Here is an 18772-nt window from a genome sequence, read left to right as displayed (position 1 = left end):
ACCCAGAATATTTTGACAGGATTTGATATAGGATACTCCCTCAGAGCTCAACAGTCAGATCAACCATGTAGAGAGAGCTAGGCAATAAACAGTTACATTTATTTGCTCTGCAAACCCCAAATAGTGCTGGAGAAAACGCCTTTTCTTTTCTACAAGTCAGAAGGATGGATAATTGTTTTTTTAAAAAAATTATCAGTATACATTTTGATATATTATCTCAATAATCCTTAATACATTAGACAATATTCTCTCCTTGCCTCCATATATCATTAGATGAACTCTCTTGGTTGAAATTGCTAAATTAGAGTATCTTCATAATACAAGTATTCTGAAGGTTACAAATATTGAGGTTTCATGCCAATGACAACATTTTTAGAGAAACTAATCTTCTTATAGAGAACTGGTTTGGTGTAGTGGTTAAGGCGCCAGGCTAGAAACCGGGAGACTGTGAGTTCTAGTTCCTCCTTAGACACAAAGCTAGCTGAGTGACCTTGGGCCAGTCACTTTCTCTCAGCTCTAGGAAGAAGGCAATGGCAAACCACTTCTGAAAAACCTTGCCAAAAAAACTGCAGGGACTTGTCCAGGCAGTCTCCAAGAATTGGACATGACTGAACAGGTTAAAAAAAAAACTTATTATATAATCACAATTATAAGCTTACAAACTTAGTCGACCAATTCTGTTTGCCCTTAACTCTCCCATACCATCCCAAAGTATGTATATATGTATTGTACTGTACTCTATACTGTAATTTGCTCTCTCTTAAGTGAGTAGGAAAGTGAAAATATGAGAAAATTATACACACACAGACACAATTAGATAGTAGAGATAATGTGGATAGGGTTTTGTTGTTGTTGCATCTACTTGAATCAGAGCTCTGCTGAAAAATATATCTGTTCTAAAGCATTTCTACTCCGCAGAAAAAATAACAAGGAGAATAAGCCAGGAAACAGAATTTAAGAACATAATACTCCACGCCTGTTACTTGTCTCACATGTTTGGAGCCCACCAGGCAAGAGATAACACAAAGAAAAGCAGAACTGTCTCAAGCTCAGTGCAGGGAATGACATCATAATACACACTATTGCAGCTAATGTTCTTCAAAAACATGACTCACTATCCTTCTGTTATTACAGTCCTTAACCCTGGCCTGCTCTGCTGCCCTGGACTTCTTCCTAGAAAAGATGCTGACAGACTAATTTGCAAAGTACCCTGGAAATCAGTTTACATAGGGCAGGGAGGCTTTCTGAATGTGATACTTGTCAACACCATTGATTAAAACAAGTCACAGTGCATAAGTGTTTGGAACCTGTGCATTCTGGGCAAAATTCTCAGGCAGAAATTCTCCTGCAAGACAGAATGAGCTGGAGGGTTCCCTGTATACAACAGGACTAATTTATCACATGTAATATATATTTAATATACATTCCATATATAAATATATATTACATGTGATAAATAATATATATTTAATATATAAATTGGTATCAAAAGAACATCCCCTCAAGACCACCCTTAGATCCAAAGTCTAAAATAACCAAATTGCATCATAGATTACTAGTAATGCAATGGATGAGGCTAACAGGTTTATTTTAAACAGATTTTCAATAAAATATTTTACAAGTTAGAGAAATGCTGATATGCAGTCTCCAAAATCAGCTTTCTTTTCCTACAATATGTCTACTGTCCTTGCCACACCAAGCAACCTCTGCAAAGTTACAGTATAACCCTGGGTGCTGCAAGGTTGTCAGAGTTGTTGAATGTAATGCAACTGACAGAGATAAAACGAATAATTAGGTGAAGTAACAATACTGGCATTACTTGAGGACTGTAAAATTTGACTGTTGATGCCACTTCAGAGAGGAAGAAAGTTGCCCAATTTGGAGTCAGGGAAAAGATGAGTTTAAACACATATGGGTACCACAGGCCAGATGCTAGATAGGAAAGAAGAGTAAGTGATGGAATTTCAATCTGCCCATTCTGTATACAGAGATGAATTGTTAGCAGAGAAAAACACTTGCTTCAATCATGCTGTGTTAAAAGTGAAACAAAAATCTTATTTCAGAAAGAGAAACTAGTTAAGCGACATTATATATGTGAAAGAGGGACCATATGAGCAGAAAACCACATGGCAGCATTTGGGGCAATACTGCAATCTCCACTTTAAAAGAAATGGAATAGTCATGCAGTATAATAGTAGGAAAGAATGAAAAACCAAGCCAATTGCATTCATTTGATTTAGTTACATTTCTTTGAATTAATGTCATACATGTTTATATCTTTGTCAATCAAAAGTTTTCTAGACAAGTCATGAAATTAAAAACAAAATATAAAAGCAAAAGCAACAGATAAAATAATGAAAAGTCAGTGCCTGTTTCAGTTTGTTCTGAAATGAATGAGTACATTTTTTTTTATTACTCCTCTTAATATTCAATTCTGTTTTAAGGACTGATTTAGCTTTCTTTCTATCATTTTCTTTTCCCAGAATACTTCAGATGATATATTCATGGCATTCTGTCAAGGGGAAGCTTCAGCTTCCACAACAAAATAGTAATCAGGGTGGAGATTTGCCACTGTTATGCCAGAAGATGCTAAAACTGAGGTAACCCCTATGGCACTTAGAACAAGAAAGTGGCAGTCTTCAACAGAGAGCTGCAGTTGGTAAAACACAGTAAAAGAGACACCCGAACAAAGTAACACAATTGAATAAATGTAGTATGGACAAATGAGGCCTTTGTTAGCAAAAACAAATGCATTTAAAAAATAAAATGTCTGCATGCCTTTTTCAGCCCCTAGTGCCCCTAAGACTATAGTAGCTGATCTCAAGAATGGTAGAACTTATGTATTTTCTCTCAACATCTGAAATAAAAACAGAACAAACATGGGGTTGTTCAACTAGTTTATTTGATTCATGCTGGCTAGGGAATTCTGGGAGTTGACGTCCAGACATCTTAAAGTTGCCAAGGTTGAGACACACTGCTTTAGAATAACTTTTTACCTCATATAATCTTCTTGTAGGCACACAAAAAGATGTAAATGAATTGGCTTAAGTAAACTTTTTACTCTCAGCATGAGGGACTGGAACTCCTAAGTACTTTCTTTCACTTTGCCAATACTTACAGATGGACAAATTAGCCTATTTATTTAGGCATTTATTTATTTTAATTTGTAAACAGTCTGATTCTCAATGACTCTATTTCTAATCCATGTCAGTTTTGCATATTCAGTTATTCACCTCACTGCTGAAATAATATAAACAGATTTTATATAATACAATATCACTTTTGATATAGTTTTATGCAATTTTCAGAGAGAATGAGAGAGATTTAGTTTAGTAGTTAGGGCACTGGACAAGGAGTGGGGAGACTTGAATTCTGGTTCTGACTTGGGCATGGAATCGAACTAGGTGACTTTGGGCCAATCACCGTCTCTCATTCTTAGGATGATGGCAATGGCAAACCACTTCTAAGGACGTTGCCAAGAAAACTGCATGGACTTGTTAATGGAGTCATCCGGAGTCAAGACTGACTCAAAGACTATACGCATGTGTGCTTCTGTGCATATATTTGTATGTGTGTGTTTGTGTATTGTCTTCCTCTCCATAATATTTGAATTAAGATCTGAACTCAGTGAAATGCATAATTTGAAAGATGTGTTCCAATTTGTGTTTGATTCCAAGAAATGTAAATTAGATCAGATCATTTTAAAGTGCAGGGCAAATGAAAATCTTTAACATCCCAGTTTATTATTAAGCAACCAAACAACTGATTTCTAAATAAGGTGGTGAGTTCTAGGGTTATGTTTTCAATTCAATGACATGGAAGTACTGCAGCTAGGTAGTTCTACATTCTAGATGTAGTGGTCTTTTTGGGTCACTCTTTGGCTGGTCACGTGCATTTTGTTGGCTATCCACCTGCTCACAATTACTATTTTTTTTTTAATTAAAAACTATGTGGTGGCCAAGCAGCATCAAGCTCAGTTCATTTATTCTAGCATGCCCATGTCTGTCCTGAAGTTTGCTGCTTCCTCCATATATGCTATTCCATGGGTGGACACTTGGGAACTTCTGAGCTATGGAGTCCTACATTTTGATCCTCATGTCTAGTCCTACTTATACCTTCGTGCTAAGGGACTTCAGTTTTCACACTAGAGTGTTTTAAATCCACCTTGGAACTTACTGTGAATATTATCAATGGATAAGCACAAAGATAGAAATCAATATTCACTGTAAAAATTATATCAACCAGCATCACGTTTACTCACCAATTTAAGCCAGTTATTATTTTAGCTGTATCTGCAGAACATGTTAATCATCTCTTGCTTCAGACCCAGCTTTTAATTTCCTGGCCTGAAACAATCCAGTGCACTAAACAATAACAGCTCCTATCATCATGACACCTGTGAAAAGGGATTACTAAGGTGATGACATTCCTACCTAGAAATCAACATTTAACTTCCCCTTCTCTTTCTAAGTAGATCTGCCAATATCCTGCAACTTTTCTATTACTCCTGCATAATTTACTACTACTCACAGTAAATTATGGCAGTATAAGGGAGTTATCTTAGATATATATTTTTTTTTACAAACACAGACCTATCAACTAGTACCTAATCAAGGATTTACAGTTGGCTAATCAACATCTAAGGTCAATCACTCTGTGATTGCGATAGCTAGTATTTTGCTCTAAGGAGCTGGAGTCCAAAATATTTGCCATTTTTTTCTGTCCACTCTTCTTTGAAAAGGGAGAAAGGCCACCAGAGTAAAATGGTTGATTACCAGCGGCAGAGGATCTAAGCTATCTCTTGGGGAGATCAAGGATATGGCATGTTTCAACAAGAATATTTTTAAAAGTGGCTGAGGTCTAAAGGCTGCAAGAGTTTAAATAAACTTGAAATGTACTTCCTTCCCCCCATTTCACAAGCTCCATTTCCTGATTCTTCTTAGCACTGAGAAGAACTCTCAGATACTACAGGAAATGCTCAGTGAAAGACATTTTTAAAGTCTTCAGTACACATCTTTTTTGCAATTTGATTTAAGCTCCCATTTAATTTTTTTTTAGAAATCTTTAGGCAGACAATTCTAAACTAGATTCATAAAGCTATATGTTTGTCACTGGAGAACAATTCTGGAATCACTCTACTTTCTTTGATTTGTAAATGCAATGGGCCAAATTTACTAGTTTTACAAGTTTGCATTATCAAATGCCCCAGCCCCTCAAGGGTAACTGAACTGGAATCTATTAGTACAAGATATTAGAAACAAATAGTTAAAAAATACATAAAGCATGCAAAAAGAGGATGTGGATAATTTCTATACTAAAGCAGACAAAGTCTGCTAGATTATAGCACAAGAAGGCAGAAAGCCACTAAGGTATATGACAGCAGCAATTATCTCAGTTTTTGCTCTCAGACATTATTCCCATCTTGAAAATGAGACTGAATCAACTTCATGCCGGACAGGCTTAGTCAATTTTAAACTAAATGTTATATAGACAGACAGTATCCTATATATATATCTAATGTTTGCAACCCTGCAAACAAATGTAACTAGTCGAGGATAATCTGTAGATTTAGTAACTGTAGTTTTTATTAAGTTAGCCTCATTATGAAGTTGTGGCCCTCCTTTTGATCCAAAATTTTAGAGGAAATAGCAGCAAGGAAATATATGGAGAATACCACAGTGAAGTTTCCTATTGACTGTATCTTACAGACACTTTATATGATTTGATTTATGCTGATTAGCATTAAGCCAGCACTGTGTAAAACATGGCTCATAAGTAAGCCATAATTGGCTAGCTACATACAACATGTTAAAATGTGTAACCTATAGTTTACAAACTATAATAGTTAGGTTCACATAACACTCTTAAGCCAAAATCCATTCCAGTATGTTGGCTTCTTGGTATGATTCAAGCTGCTGGTTGTCACCTCTAAAGCCCTTCATGGCATAGGACCTGGATATCTCCAGGACTGCCTCTCCAATTGTTTTTGCCCATCCAATACGAAGAATTAGTAAAGATGCAATGGAGGCAGGGTCAGGATTGGGAACAGGAGGGCAACTTCTGTGCTGATATGGTTTGTGGCATTTCAAGGATGTGTGCGGGGGGAGGTATAACTTTATTTCAGTAGTGGGGAAAGATCTCCAGTCATTTTGAATAGGTTCATTTTTAAGCAAAAAAAACAAAAACAAAACTCATACACATTTTGTTCTATGGATCCACTTGTGTACAAATGCTCTTTTCTTTCTTTCTTTTTTTAATACTTATAAAAGGGAGCTACAAGTAGCAATCATCTTTTAGAAAGGAAACAGAATACTGTAGCAAATAATACAGAGACAAAATCTTCATAATTGATGGCAGCAAATTGGTATTTCACACTTTCTCACAGATTGTGAGAAAAGCTACCTTCGGTTGATCAAATTAAGCAACTATTAAAAAAAGATTGGAGCACCTGCTCTGCATGACAATTTGGATTTTAAATGCATCTTGTTAGCTTAGCAGCTTTATAAGCATGAGCAGGCCTCTATAGAGAAGCACAGTTTTCAGAAAAGGTGCAAACATCATAATTATCTCCTGTCCTCCTGTGCATGTCTTGATTGTCCAGAAGAGAAAGCACCAACACAGAGCTACTTCCTCCTAATCAGCAGTTGCATCCTACCTCTTTCAGTGTTAAGATGAAATGTTATTGTTTCTACAAGCCTGTGGTCTCTACTGTTTATCCTTTGATCCAGGGTCCAGGGTCTCAAAATATATTGCAATATTCCCCTGTACAATAACCCGAAAGAAAGAAAGAAAGAAAGAAAGAAAGAAAGAAAGAAAGAAAGAAAGAAAGAAAGAAAGAAAGAAAGAAAGAAAAACTCTGGATCTTAGATAGTTGTTTCTTCTTACAATGAAACTGAAACTGCAAGTTTGATAGCACACCTAATTGTATTAAAGGCAGTGAAGGAAAACAGAAGAATGTCAGTTACTTAGTTCATAATTTCATATCTTATAAGCAGTTTATATGAAGTAATGTAAAATATCATTACTGCTGCAAATATGGAAGAAAAATTTAGAAAGACACAGAAAAGGCTCTTTTGAACTACTCCTTAAAGAAACAAATGGAGTATAAAAGCTCACACATATTTATAGAGTAACTTGTTTGTTTGTTAATTAGGTTTATATCCAGGAGCTCAAGACAGCACTGTGAATCCTGTAAATGTAAGTCTCCTAAATTCTAGTTAGGTTTATAAGCCTGGCATTATAAACTGAAATCAGGATTTTTTTTACTGCTATTGTGGTTGAACCAACTTGTTATGACTGGAGAACATACAACTTTGACTTTTACTCCCAAAATATACTCTTCTTATACTAAACATAATTTTAATCTCCACTCCCACCCAGACAGAATTTCTTCTTCCAAGGAATAACACTGATGCTGCAATTAGCCACATTTTATTTATTTATTTATTTATTTATTTAAATAATGTATATAGCTGCCCATCTCACAACAGGGACTCTGGGCAGAGTACCAAGATTAAAGCGACAACTACAGTATCCACACATAGCCCATGTGGGGTTAAAACCCACATCAACAGCAGAGCTCACCCAATCGCCTGGCATAAATGTGTGGGACAACACACTGGAAACAGTTCTAGATATCTTAGTATTTGACATCCCATATGGGTTCTGTTGCATTATTCATAGTGACAACTTGTGTTATTTTAGGAACTGGGTTTTATCTTTATTTACATTAATATAATAAGGTGATGTTTTACATTCCATGAAATTTAAAATACATATTAAATATTCAGCATACTTGTCAGTCAGAAGTACTGTAGTAAAACAACCCTCCCCAACCAGTATCCTGTAGGTTTAACCAATTCCCTGCCACCCTAGAAAGTATCCAATTTAGGAAGGCCACAGGACAAGTATGATTATAGGCATGGAGATAGACAACACACCATACAGAGTAGGATGGATTCAGTACAGGATAGAGTGGGCCCTACAATGACTTCATCTTACTCCAGATCCAAGCTACAAGTAACTATATTCCTCAGTTGTGTGACTGTCACAAAACGTGAAGTGATATACAGAGCTGGAGTGGGGGTGGGGAGCATATTGTGCAGGCTTCTACCAGACTAATCTTACATCCTTTTTTTGAGAGGATAATTGGTTTTTCTGGGGAAGCAAAATGCAGTAAAGCATTTACTGCAATACCAGATAGCAATTATTAATGAAACTGGAGAACATTATATACAGTAAGAAAAAGAAGAAACTGGTTAAATGCAAAGAAAGTGAAAAGGAGTATTATTAAAACACAAATCTTGACATTGGAGAGAAGTTCAGTGTTTCTCAGAGATCAGTCCAGATCTTGGAGAAAGAAGTAGAAATATACCAATGAGATTTGGTGATGATACTAAGTTAGAAAGCATTGCCAATATCATGGAGAATCAAATAGAAATAAAGAAAAAGCAAAGACATCCATTAGATTTTATAGCTACGGTATGGCAAAACATCAGTTGCATTTGTCCCATGGTGCTCCACTGAAAGCAATTGCATGGGAAGTGTAATGACTGCAAGATATGAATACAATATGGTGACAAGACATTTTGTGTTAAAGCAGCACTTCAATAACTTTGCTTTGATGACTATCTGATGTTTTCTCTTGCAACACACAGATATTATAAATGGCTAGCCTTACAGTATGCTGTTGTCAGTTGGAGGTGAACAAAACCTATGGCAACCCTCCTCATGCTAATGTCTCCCAATATATTGTGAAAGGTCATTTGTGGTTACTGGAAATATATGCCTTTACAAAGAGTTCCAGTGAATATGGCAGCATACCATATAGCATCACTGCAAAAAGTTTCAAAACCCTACAGAATATTCCTCAAAGTGCTTCAAAGTGTCTATACAGTAATGGATACTCATATGGTAAGCTTTTTAAATAGTGTAGCTACTCCCTATGATTGCTTTAACATACATTCTAATCCATAAAATATTAAATAAGATGTAATGTGCTGTGGACACTAGAAAGCAGGATCCTTCCATCTTTGCTTCATATCCTAGAAGAAGTAGGATATTTGTGTTACTTCACAATAGAAAAAAGGGACAATCCATGTAGTATTACCTAGAGTGCAAAATATAGAATACTAATTGCAGTACTGAATTTCCATTGCAGAATGGTGTGGATCATCAAAGGTAGCATAACCACACTTCTTTCTTCTTTTACTATGTCACCCTCTTATCTCTGGCATTCTGCATCCTTGAGCACTGTTCAGATTAGTAAGCATTTTTGTGATGAATCTCAGAATTATGAGCATATTGTTCATGCAGACGTGTGCAATGTCCATATGTGCCCTAAGAAAATAATTCTGGTTTCTAAATATACAGTATTTTCCTAAGCAAGCTATCCTATACAGACTGGGGTTACCCATCCATTGAACTTAAATGTGGCTGTTTGGTTATGACTTAGTACTACAAATCCAGTTATTGTGATCAGTCATGGTTGATGGCTTAGAATGTGCTGTGAACCCAGGCAGCTATTGTTTAATAAACCATGGCTTAGCTCAAGATATATACCAGGTTACTCAATCCAGAACTCTATATATGAGTGGTGATTGCTAACTGAGAGATACCAGAGATAACCAATGGACTCCATGGGTAACTTCAATCCATATGCATCACAGCCTCATTCTTAACCACCACAGCATATATTTCTATATGTATCAGACCAGACTGAAAGGGAAAGGAATAGATCCTATGGCCAGTGAGTTCTTTTGTTTATTTTGCCCATGCAGTAAAGAGCAGAAAGAAAAAAAGGGTGCAGGCACAGAAGAACAATTGAAATGCTTTAGCTGTGCCCTTGACAAAGGAATTTCCAAAACACTTTGGCTTTTTACATTATACAGTAAGGTAAGACCCCAAGAAATCCCTGAAAACTCAAGGTATCATCTGAACCAGAGGCCAAATTGCAAGACTCAAAAAAATGAAGACATTCTGTCCTTTCACATTTTAGCTATAGCTAAAAGGATGGATTCAAAGCAATGTTATTCAACCTTGACAACTTTAAGATGTGTGGACTTCAACTCCCAGAATTCTGCTGGAAGTTGAAGTCAGTGCTGGCTGGGGAATTCTGGGAGTTGAAACCTACACATCTTAAAGTTGCCAAGGTTGAGAAACCCTGATTCAGAGCATGAACGATTTCTAATGCCCATTCCTGTTGGTAGTTTGTGCTTATAGAAATCTATTCCTCTAAGTGCACTGTTAGAAGAGTATGACCAATTCCTATGACCAGCTCCAATGGAGGACAGAGAAGGGGAGAAGATAGCAATGGCTTGCTTTTGACAGTTTCCGCAAGATGCAAGTTTGCATTATAGCCTTAAATTGCTCTTAAAATCAGCTCCTTCCCATTACTGTCTGCCACTCCCTTCAAGTTCTAATATCACTAACACTGCAAAAGAAAAAATAGCCCCTCTTGGATTCAGTCAATGCAGAGGGCACATATACCATTCTGATAAAAGATGTGCTTATAGCAGTAGAACTGCACAAGCAGCAGCGTAGGAGGGGGGTATCAGGCAAAGATAGTTCACACACACACACACACACACACAGACCCATTTTCTGCTTATTGCTGATAGGCTCCAACAGACTGCTCATACACTTCCATTTGATTGGTCTTCCCTCCTCACCTCAGTCCCCTTATCGTACAGTGATTGCAGCATTCAAAACACTTCAATGAAGCTTTTGACATTTCCACCACACGCATATCCTCATGCCCTGCAGTAACTAAGTTTAAAGGACTTGCAGCTGAAATAACATATATACGTCCTCTGACTCCTCTTTTCCTGTTGCTTCCCCGGTGTGACATTATAGACCGTGATGAAAACCTGTCTACATTATGCAAATCAAGACAGCTGGCAAAAAGCTGCACAACTGACTGCATTTCTAAGGCTGAAGGAAAAGCTCTATACAACACTACCTCCCTAAAGTCTGGGACCGACGTCCATACTAACCAACTTGAAAATACATTAAGTAAACATTTTAATTTTCCTCTGAACCATCAGTCTATAAACCTGGATTTTTTAAAAACAATAAAATCCTGAATTTCTTAGGAAAAGAAATGTTATTTGCCAAATACCAGGTTCTTTGCTTATTTGCTCTGGCCACAATGCATATGCTTTAATATTTTCTGACAGTACTCCTGTAACATCCTCTGTGTATTCAGAAACTTCACTTGGTTCAGAAGGCTGGAACCAAATTATTATTATGACTAGCTAGAGATAGCATGCTTCACTGGCTATTAGTATGTTCCAGCTATCATTTAACCCTACCTTGGTGCAAACAATCTTTTTCAAATTGAAGGCCATGCTTGGCTTTTGGGTGGTATGCCAGGAACCATGATCCAACAAAAGAAAGGCCAAATTAATAACAACAATGGTCATTGCAAAAATAAATTGTTGTTGTTTATTCGTTTAGTCACTTCCGACTCTTTGTGACTTCATGGACCAGCCCACGCCAGAGCTTCTTGTCGGTTGTCAACACCCCCAGCTCCCGCAGGGACGGGTCCGTCACCTCTAGAATATCATCCATCCACCTTGCCCTTGGTCGGCCCCTCTTCCTTTTGCCCTCCACTCTCCCTAGCATCAGCATCTTCTCCAGGGTGTCCTGTCTTCTCATTATGTGGCCAAAGTATTTCAGTTTTGCCTTTAATATTGTTCCCTCAAGTGAGCAGTCTGGCTTTATTTCCTGGAGGATGGACTGGTTTGATCTTCTTGCAGTCCAAGGCACTCTCAGAATTTTCCTCCAACACCACAGTTCAAAAGCATCGATCTTCCTTCTCTCAGCCTTCCTTATGGTCCAGCTCTCGCAGCCATATGTTACTACAGGGAACACCATTGCTTTAACTATGCGGACCTTTGTTGTCAGTGTGATGTCTCTGCTCTTAACTATTTTATCGAGATTTGTCATTGCTCTTCTCCCAAGGATTAAGCGTCTTCTGATTTCCTGACTGCAGTCAGCATCTGCAGTAATCTTTGCACCTAGGAATACAAAGTCTTTCACTGCTTCTACATTTTCTCCCTCTATTTGCCAGTTATCAATCAAGCTGGTTGCCATAATCTTGGTTTTTTTGAGGTTTAGATGCAAGCCAGCTTTTGCACTTTCTTCTTTCACCTTTATCATAAGGCTCCTCAGTTCCTCTTCACTTTCAGCCATCAAAGTGGTATCATCTGCATATCTGAGATCGTTAATGTTTCTTCCAGCGATTTTAACTCCAGCCTTGGATTCCTCAAGCCCAGCTTGTCGCATGATATGTTCTGCATACAAGTTGAATAGGTAGGGTGAGAGGATACAGCCCTGCCGTACTCCTTTCCCAATCTTAAACCAGTCCATTGTTCCGTGGTCTGTTCTTACTGTTGCTACTTGGTCGTTATACAGATTCTTCAGGAGGCATACAAGATGACTTGGTATCCCCATACCACTAAGAGCTTGCCATAATTTGTTATGGTCTACACAGTCAAAGGCTTTAGAATAGTCAATAAAACAGAAATAGATGTTTTTCTGACACTCCCTGGCTTTTTCCATTATCCAGCGGATATTGGCAATTTGGTCCCTAGTTCCTCTGCCTTTTCTAAACCGGGCTTGTACATCTGGCAATTCTCGCTCCATGAATTGCTGAAGTCTACCTTGCAGGATCTTGAGTGTTACCTTACTGGCATGTGAAATGAGTGCCACTGTTTGATAGTTTGAATATTCTTTAGTGTTCCCCTTTTTTGGTATGGGGATAAATGTTGATTTTTTCCAGTCTGATGGCCATTCTTGTGTTTTCCAAATTTGCTGGCATATAGCATGCATTACCTTGACAGCATCATCTTGCAAGATTTTGAACAGTTCAGCTGGGATGCCGTCGTCTCCTGCTGCCTTGTTATTAGCAATGCTTCTTAAGGCCCATTCAACCTCACTCTTCAGGATGTCTGGCTCTAGCTCACTGACCACACCGTCAAAGCTATCCCTGATATTGTTATCCTTCCTATACAGGTCTTCTGTATATTCTTGCCACCTTTTCTTGATCTCTTCTTCTTCTGTTAGGTCCTTGCCATCTTTGTTTTTGATCATACCCATTTTGGCCTGGAATTTACCTCCGATGGTTCTGATTTTCTGGAAGAGGTCTCTTGTCCTTCCTATTCTATTGTCTTCTTCCACTTCCGCGCATTGCTTGTTTAAAAATAATTCCTTATCTCTTCTGGCTAACCTCTGGAATTTTGCATTTAATTGGGCATATCTCCCCCTATCACTGTTGCCTTTTGCTTTCCTTCTTTCTTGGGCTACTTCTAGTGTCTCAGCAGACAGCCATTTTGCCTTCTTGGTTTTCTCTTTCTTTGGGATGTATTTTGTTGCTGCCTCCTGAACAATGCTGCGAACCTCTGTCCAGAGTTCTTCCGGGACCCTATCTACTAAGTCCAGTCCCTTAAATCGATTCTTCACCTCCACTGCATATTCCTTAGGAATATTAGTGAGCTCATATCTAGCTGATCTGTGGGTCTTCCCTAATCTCTTTAGCCTGATCCTAAATTGTGCAAGAAGAAGTTCATGATCTGAACTACAGTCAGCTCCAGGTCTTGTTTTTACCGACTGTATAGATGCCCGCCACCTTCGGCTGCAAAGGATGTAGTCAATCTGATTTCAGTGTTGTCCATCTGGGGAAGTCCATGTATAAAGCCATCTCTTAGGTTGTTGGAAGAGAGTGTTTGTTATGCAGAGTGAATTGTCTTGGCAAAATTCTATCAGCCTATGTCCTGCTTCGTTTTGTTCTCCCAGGCCATGCTAACCTGTAATTCCAGGTGTCATTTGACTGCCCACCTTAGCATTCCAGTTGATGAAAATAACATCTCTTTTAGGTGTGTTGTCCATTAGGTGCTGCAGATCCTCACAGAACTGCTCTACTTCAGCTTCTTCAGCATCTGTGGTTGGGGCGTATATTTGGATCACTGTGATGTTAGATGGCTTGCCCTGAATTCAAACTGAGATCATTCTGTCGTTTTTTGGATTGTATCCAAGCACTGCTTTAGCCACTTTACTATTAATTATGAAGGCTACTCCATTTCTTCTGTGGTCCTCTTGTCCACAGTAGTAGATCTGGTGGTCATTTGATGTGAAGTGGCCCATTCCAGTCCATTTCAGTTCACTGATGCCCAGAATGTCTATCTTTAATCTTGACATCTCTCCAAGAACCACATCCAATTTGCCCTGGCTCATAGATCTTACATTCCAGGTTCCAATGGTCTGTTGATCCATAGAACATCGGATTCGCCGTTCACCACCAGCACTGTCGGCCGCTAGCCGTCCTTTCGGCTTTGAGCTAGCTGCGTCATCACGTCTGGGGCTAGTTGAACTCATCCTCTGTTCCTCCCCAGTAGCATTTTGACCATCTTCCGACCTGGGGGTCTCATCTTCCGATGGTATACTGACATATCTCTGGTTGTACTGATCCATTAGTTTTCACGGCAAGAATACTGGGGTGGGTTGCCATTACCTTCCCCAGGGATCGCATTTAGTCTGACCTCTCTGTCGTGACCTTCCCGTCTTGGGTGGCCCTTCACGGTTTAGCTCATGGCTTCATTGAGATGCTCAAGCTCCAGCACCACAACAAGGTAACGATCCTTTGCTGAAGCAAAAATAAATACCCCCCAATACACAATTAAATGTTACAAGGAATTATATCCACAAAATTTGGCAGCAAAATGGTAGGAGACTCCTGGGATGACAATGAGTTTTTCTGGGAGAGTAGGATTGTACAAGCCCATGTGTTCTGCCCTAAAAAGTTGGGTTCACCTATTCAAAAGACCATGATCTCTCCCATGAGCCTACCTCTAGGTGCCTCTTTCAAACTGACTACCTTCAGTGACACATCTGACAGGAACACCCTATGGAACACCCTGTGGAACACTCTTCCCCCAGAGGTGAGGCAGGCCCCCACTCTCCTGGTCTTCTGGAAAGGGGTGAAGACTCTGCCATCTCGCTTGGGGTGGAAGGGAGGTAGCCAATCCTGGGGATGCTTAGCGCCCTAAAGAGGCTCCTGTGTATTTATGAATTTAAACTAAGAACTTTTAATATCGCCATCCTGGATTTTATATTTATATTTGTACTTTTATGTAAGATATACTATTTTTATTGTATTTTAATCTGCTTTTAGTTTTAGTCTTACTGTAAACCGTGCAGAGTCCCTCTTTTGAGGGAGATGGGCGGTGACAAAACTTGAAATATAAATAAATAAATAAATAAATAAATAAAGAGACCGCTTTATTGGTGACTGCTCCCACATTCTGGAACTCCATGCTAAAGGAAGTCACACTAGTTCCACTGCTGTTATACTTCTGCTGGTAGGCAAAAACATTTTATTCAGGTAAGACTTTAGCAAAGAAGTTGGTCTGTTATCTGGATGTTGTCTATTCTGCTCATGTGTACTTAATAATGTTTTATATTTTAAATTCTCTAATTATGTTTAGTTCTTTATCTCTACAGGGGACTGCCCATCTGAACCAATAACTTTTGTTACATTTCCTATACCAATAAATTTTGGGAGTTGTAATCCAACCCTTCTGAAGGAACTGAATAACATCCAAGGGGACCTTCCCACCAGCTTGTATCTTCCCCTATTATAGCTTCTGGCCCTCCCTAGCTTTATGAACGCCATTAACCTTTTGAAAGTGGTCCGACCTCTGATAAGAGCTATCTATCTGTTCTCCTGCAGAACTCTGGACAGAAGAGAAGGAAAGCAGGTGGCAAAAAGCAAGAGACAGGTAGGGAAGAATGGCTTACACAAATTTGGTCTTCCCTGCATTCACATCAGTCCTGAGAGTCCTTTTACCCAGAAGAATGTCACTCTGATTGTGGGAGGCTCCAACCCCAGAGTGGGAGGGGTAATTTTCAGCAGTAGAACTAGGGATCTGGAAATTTGTCCAACTTTGTTACATTTCCTATACAGGTAGTCCTCATTTAGTGACTGCCCCATTTAGCGACTGTTCACAGTTAAGTTGGTGATGAAACAGTAACTTTGTGACCAGTCCTCACATTTACAACCTTCACAAGTCTGTAAAACAAAGGAAACCTGAAGTAAGACTGTAAATGATGGTTTTATTTAGTGACCATTTTGTTTAACAATTGAGTTGCCAGTCCCAACTGTGGTTACTAAATGAGGACTACCTGTAATCCTCCTTTTCATGTAGTGTTCAACAGATCAATTCCTACTGAAGATAATCTCTGGCATGCAATCTCCTACTGAACATACATTTGGAAGGAAGGGGGTTGTTTTATAAACAACAGTTCTCTCCTTCTGCCTTTCCTCTTAGCTTTTTATTTCTGATTTTTAAGCCAGCATATACACTAAAGGTAGAAAATACTTAGAAAGGAAAGTGAGGCAGGACAAGTGTTTGTTTTCACAACACTCAAACCTACAGTGCTCTTTAGAATGCCTTTCCAGTTGGGCATCTCCCAGATTTGTCGCCCCCAAATTCCAATAATTCCCAACCAGAATAGGCAATAACCACTTGCTTGGAGGATAATGCCAGCTGGGAATTTTGGGAGTTGTAATCCAACCCTTCTGAAAGAACTGAATAAGCTGGCTTAATTGGAAGCATAGATGACTAAAAAGCAAACAGTATTAGCTTTTGCCTTGCAACAACTGTTTTAAAAGCTGCTGTGTGGCAATGGAATTTGATATTCACAATAGCAAACAATACAATTCTACATTTCTCAGGCTTAAAAAAAAAACTGGTCCAGCACCTCAGGTGCAAAACACTAACATGCAGAAGATATGCACCACCTAGTGAAGAGTGTCTGTAGCACTGCCCTCGTATGAACTGGGCATCTCTGCTCTCATGATGCATTTTGTACAACGTGTGCCTCCCCTTTGGCAGAGGAAGAAACTATTGCCAAAATGGCAGCCCCTAATATGTGTACTCCGTCTAGTATTTTTTGGACAAAGCCTCTTTCCCAACCCATCTCCTCCAACTCAGCGAAGACCAGTTAACAGACCAGAATGGCAGACAATACCGTGATTTCAAAGCACAATCTGAGAAACAGACTCTCTCTCCCCTTCCTAAAGCACAGCTCCTTATTCAAAGCAAACAGAAACTATATTAGATGCAGTTTCCTGATTGCTTTAAATTAAAGCTCAAGTGTGCATGCACACACAAAGGAGATTGCATCCTCACTGGTGAGAGGCAACACAAAAAGGGAAGCACCTTGGGAAATATGCCTCTGCATTAACACCACCCTTTCCCTGCAACTGGAAACAATTGCCAGGCTTCAGGTGAAGAGAGAACAGAGGCTCCTGCAAAGAACTTGTATTTGACTTTAACTGCACAGACAAAATGTAGGGAGTTGCAGTATTAGGCAAGAGAAAGAGAGAGATGGATGAATATGAAACAACCTTGCTGATGCTATTCATCCAGGACACTGCAAAGCCAGATGGGCCCCCAACCCCACCCTAAATGGAGAAGCTATCAGGCACCACATATGATGGATGAAAGAACAAAAACTGAAATAGGAAAAATTAATTGCCAGCAAAGAAAACAGAAGCTAACAAGGGAAAGGAATCAACTGCTGGCCCACATGGAAACCTGACAGCGAGATATTTATCAGGAACAATAATAACGAAGAGGAATGGAGTGAAGTGACAGACATGACAGAAAGGAAAGGCAGAAAAACACAGGGCAAATGTGCAAAATACAGGAATTCCTTGTTTCTCTTGCTTTAGCTGCTGCCTGATTGGGGGGGAGAGAAAGGGCAGTCCCCCTGTTCTTCCAAGACAAATACTAAAACCCCACTCTTTTACCTACTTAATAAAAACAGCACAAAATCTGCTTCTGTAGGGTGGGGAAAGAACTGAAGAAGCAGAGGGCAAAAGAGATGGATTTGTCTAATTACCAACATTTTTGTGTGCATGTGATTAGCCGCCTCAGCACCCAGACAGGTCCAGCAATTGGACAGTGGAGTTCTGCTCTGGGTCACCCACTGCAGCGCTAACAAAGAGCAACAATGCCCATTGGCGTATATTAGACACACAAAGATAAAGGGAACGCGAGACAACTTCTCCAGCCGTCGCAGCGACAGAGCTCAGCTGCTCCTGAGCCTGGAGGAAGTGCAAACCCCTCTTCCAAATGAGGGCCGTGCAACACTCTGACGGCCAGCAAAACGCGAGTCTGCAGCTCCAAGGGCAGAACAGTGGCAGCAGGCAAGCAGCCTGTCCCCCGCAATAGCAAAATGCACAAGGCGCCCTGCACGAGCCGCGCATCTTTACGAACACGAAACAACAGATTTCCAGGCAGGCCTGGAACGAGTTTGAGGAAACCCCTTTTGTTCGCTCTTTCCATTCACCTGCAACAAAAGTTACCCCCAGCAAAACCCCTCTGTCACCAGCTCACCTCACGGCCACCTTGACGCTGCAACTGTCACCCTGGGCGGCCATTCCCTTCTTCTTCTCTTCCCTCGCCGCCGCCGCCCCGCACCGCAGGAGAGCGCTGCCCCTCAAGCACCATGGAGCTCGGTGGGGCCAGGGCCAAGGCGGGGTTGCGGCTCGGCTAGGAGCAGGAGGCTCGGAGACTGCCCGAGTCGAAGGAGGGCATGCTGAGCCCCTCTCGGTCGCGCGCGCTCTTCCTCTCCGGGGAGAGGAGGAGAAGGCAGCCGCGAGCAGGCGAAAGCTTAGGCAGCAGCGTCTCCCCTTCCCATCCTGCCCGCCGCGGCAGCAGCGGGACTGCGGAGGGAAAATTAGCTGTAAGCAAGCCTGAAGCCT

At 39.9% G+C, this 18772-nt stretch overlaps 1 protein-coding gene across 1 annotated transcript in view; it reads right to left on the bottom strand.

The window, feature by feature from the left end:
- The window catches only part of KIF21B (kinesin family member 21B), an 86497-nt gene extending 67725 nt beyond the window's left edge, over nt 1-18772 (bottom strand). The window contains exon 1 of the mRNA XM_063297698.1: nt 18405-18772. Within this exon, the coding sequence (XP_063153768.1) occupies nt 18405-18448 (44 nt within the window). The 5' untranslated portion in view covers nt 18449-18772. The remainder of the gene's footprint in view (nt 1-18404) is intronic.

Source organism: Candoia aspera, chromosome 3 (genome assembly GCF_035149785.1).
Source record: "Candoia aspera isolate rCanAsp1 chromosome 3, rCanAsp1.hap2, whole genome shotgun sequence".
NCBI lineage: Eukaryota > Metazoa > Chordata > Lepidosauria > Squamata > Boidae > Candoia > Candoia aspera.
Note: the sequence above shows the minus strand (reverse complement) of the source record. Positions and strands in the feature narration are given on the sequence as shown.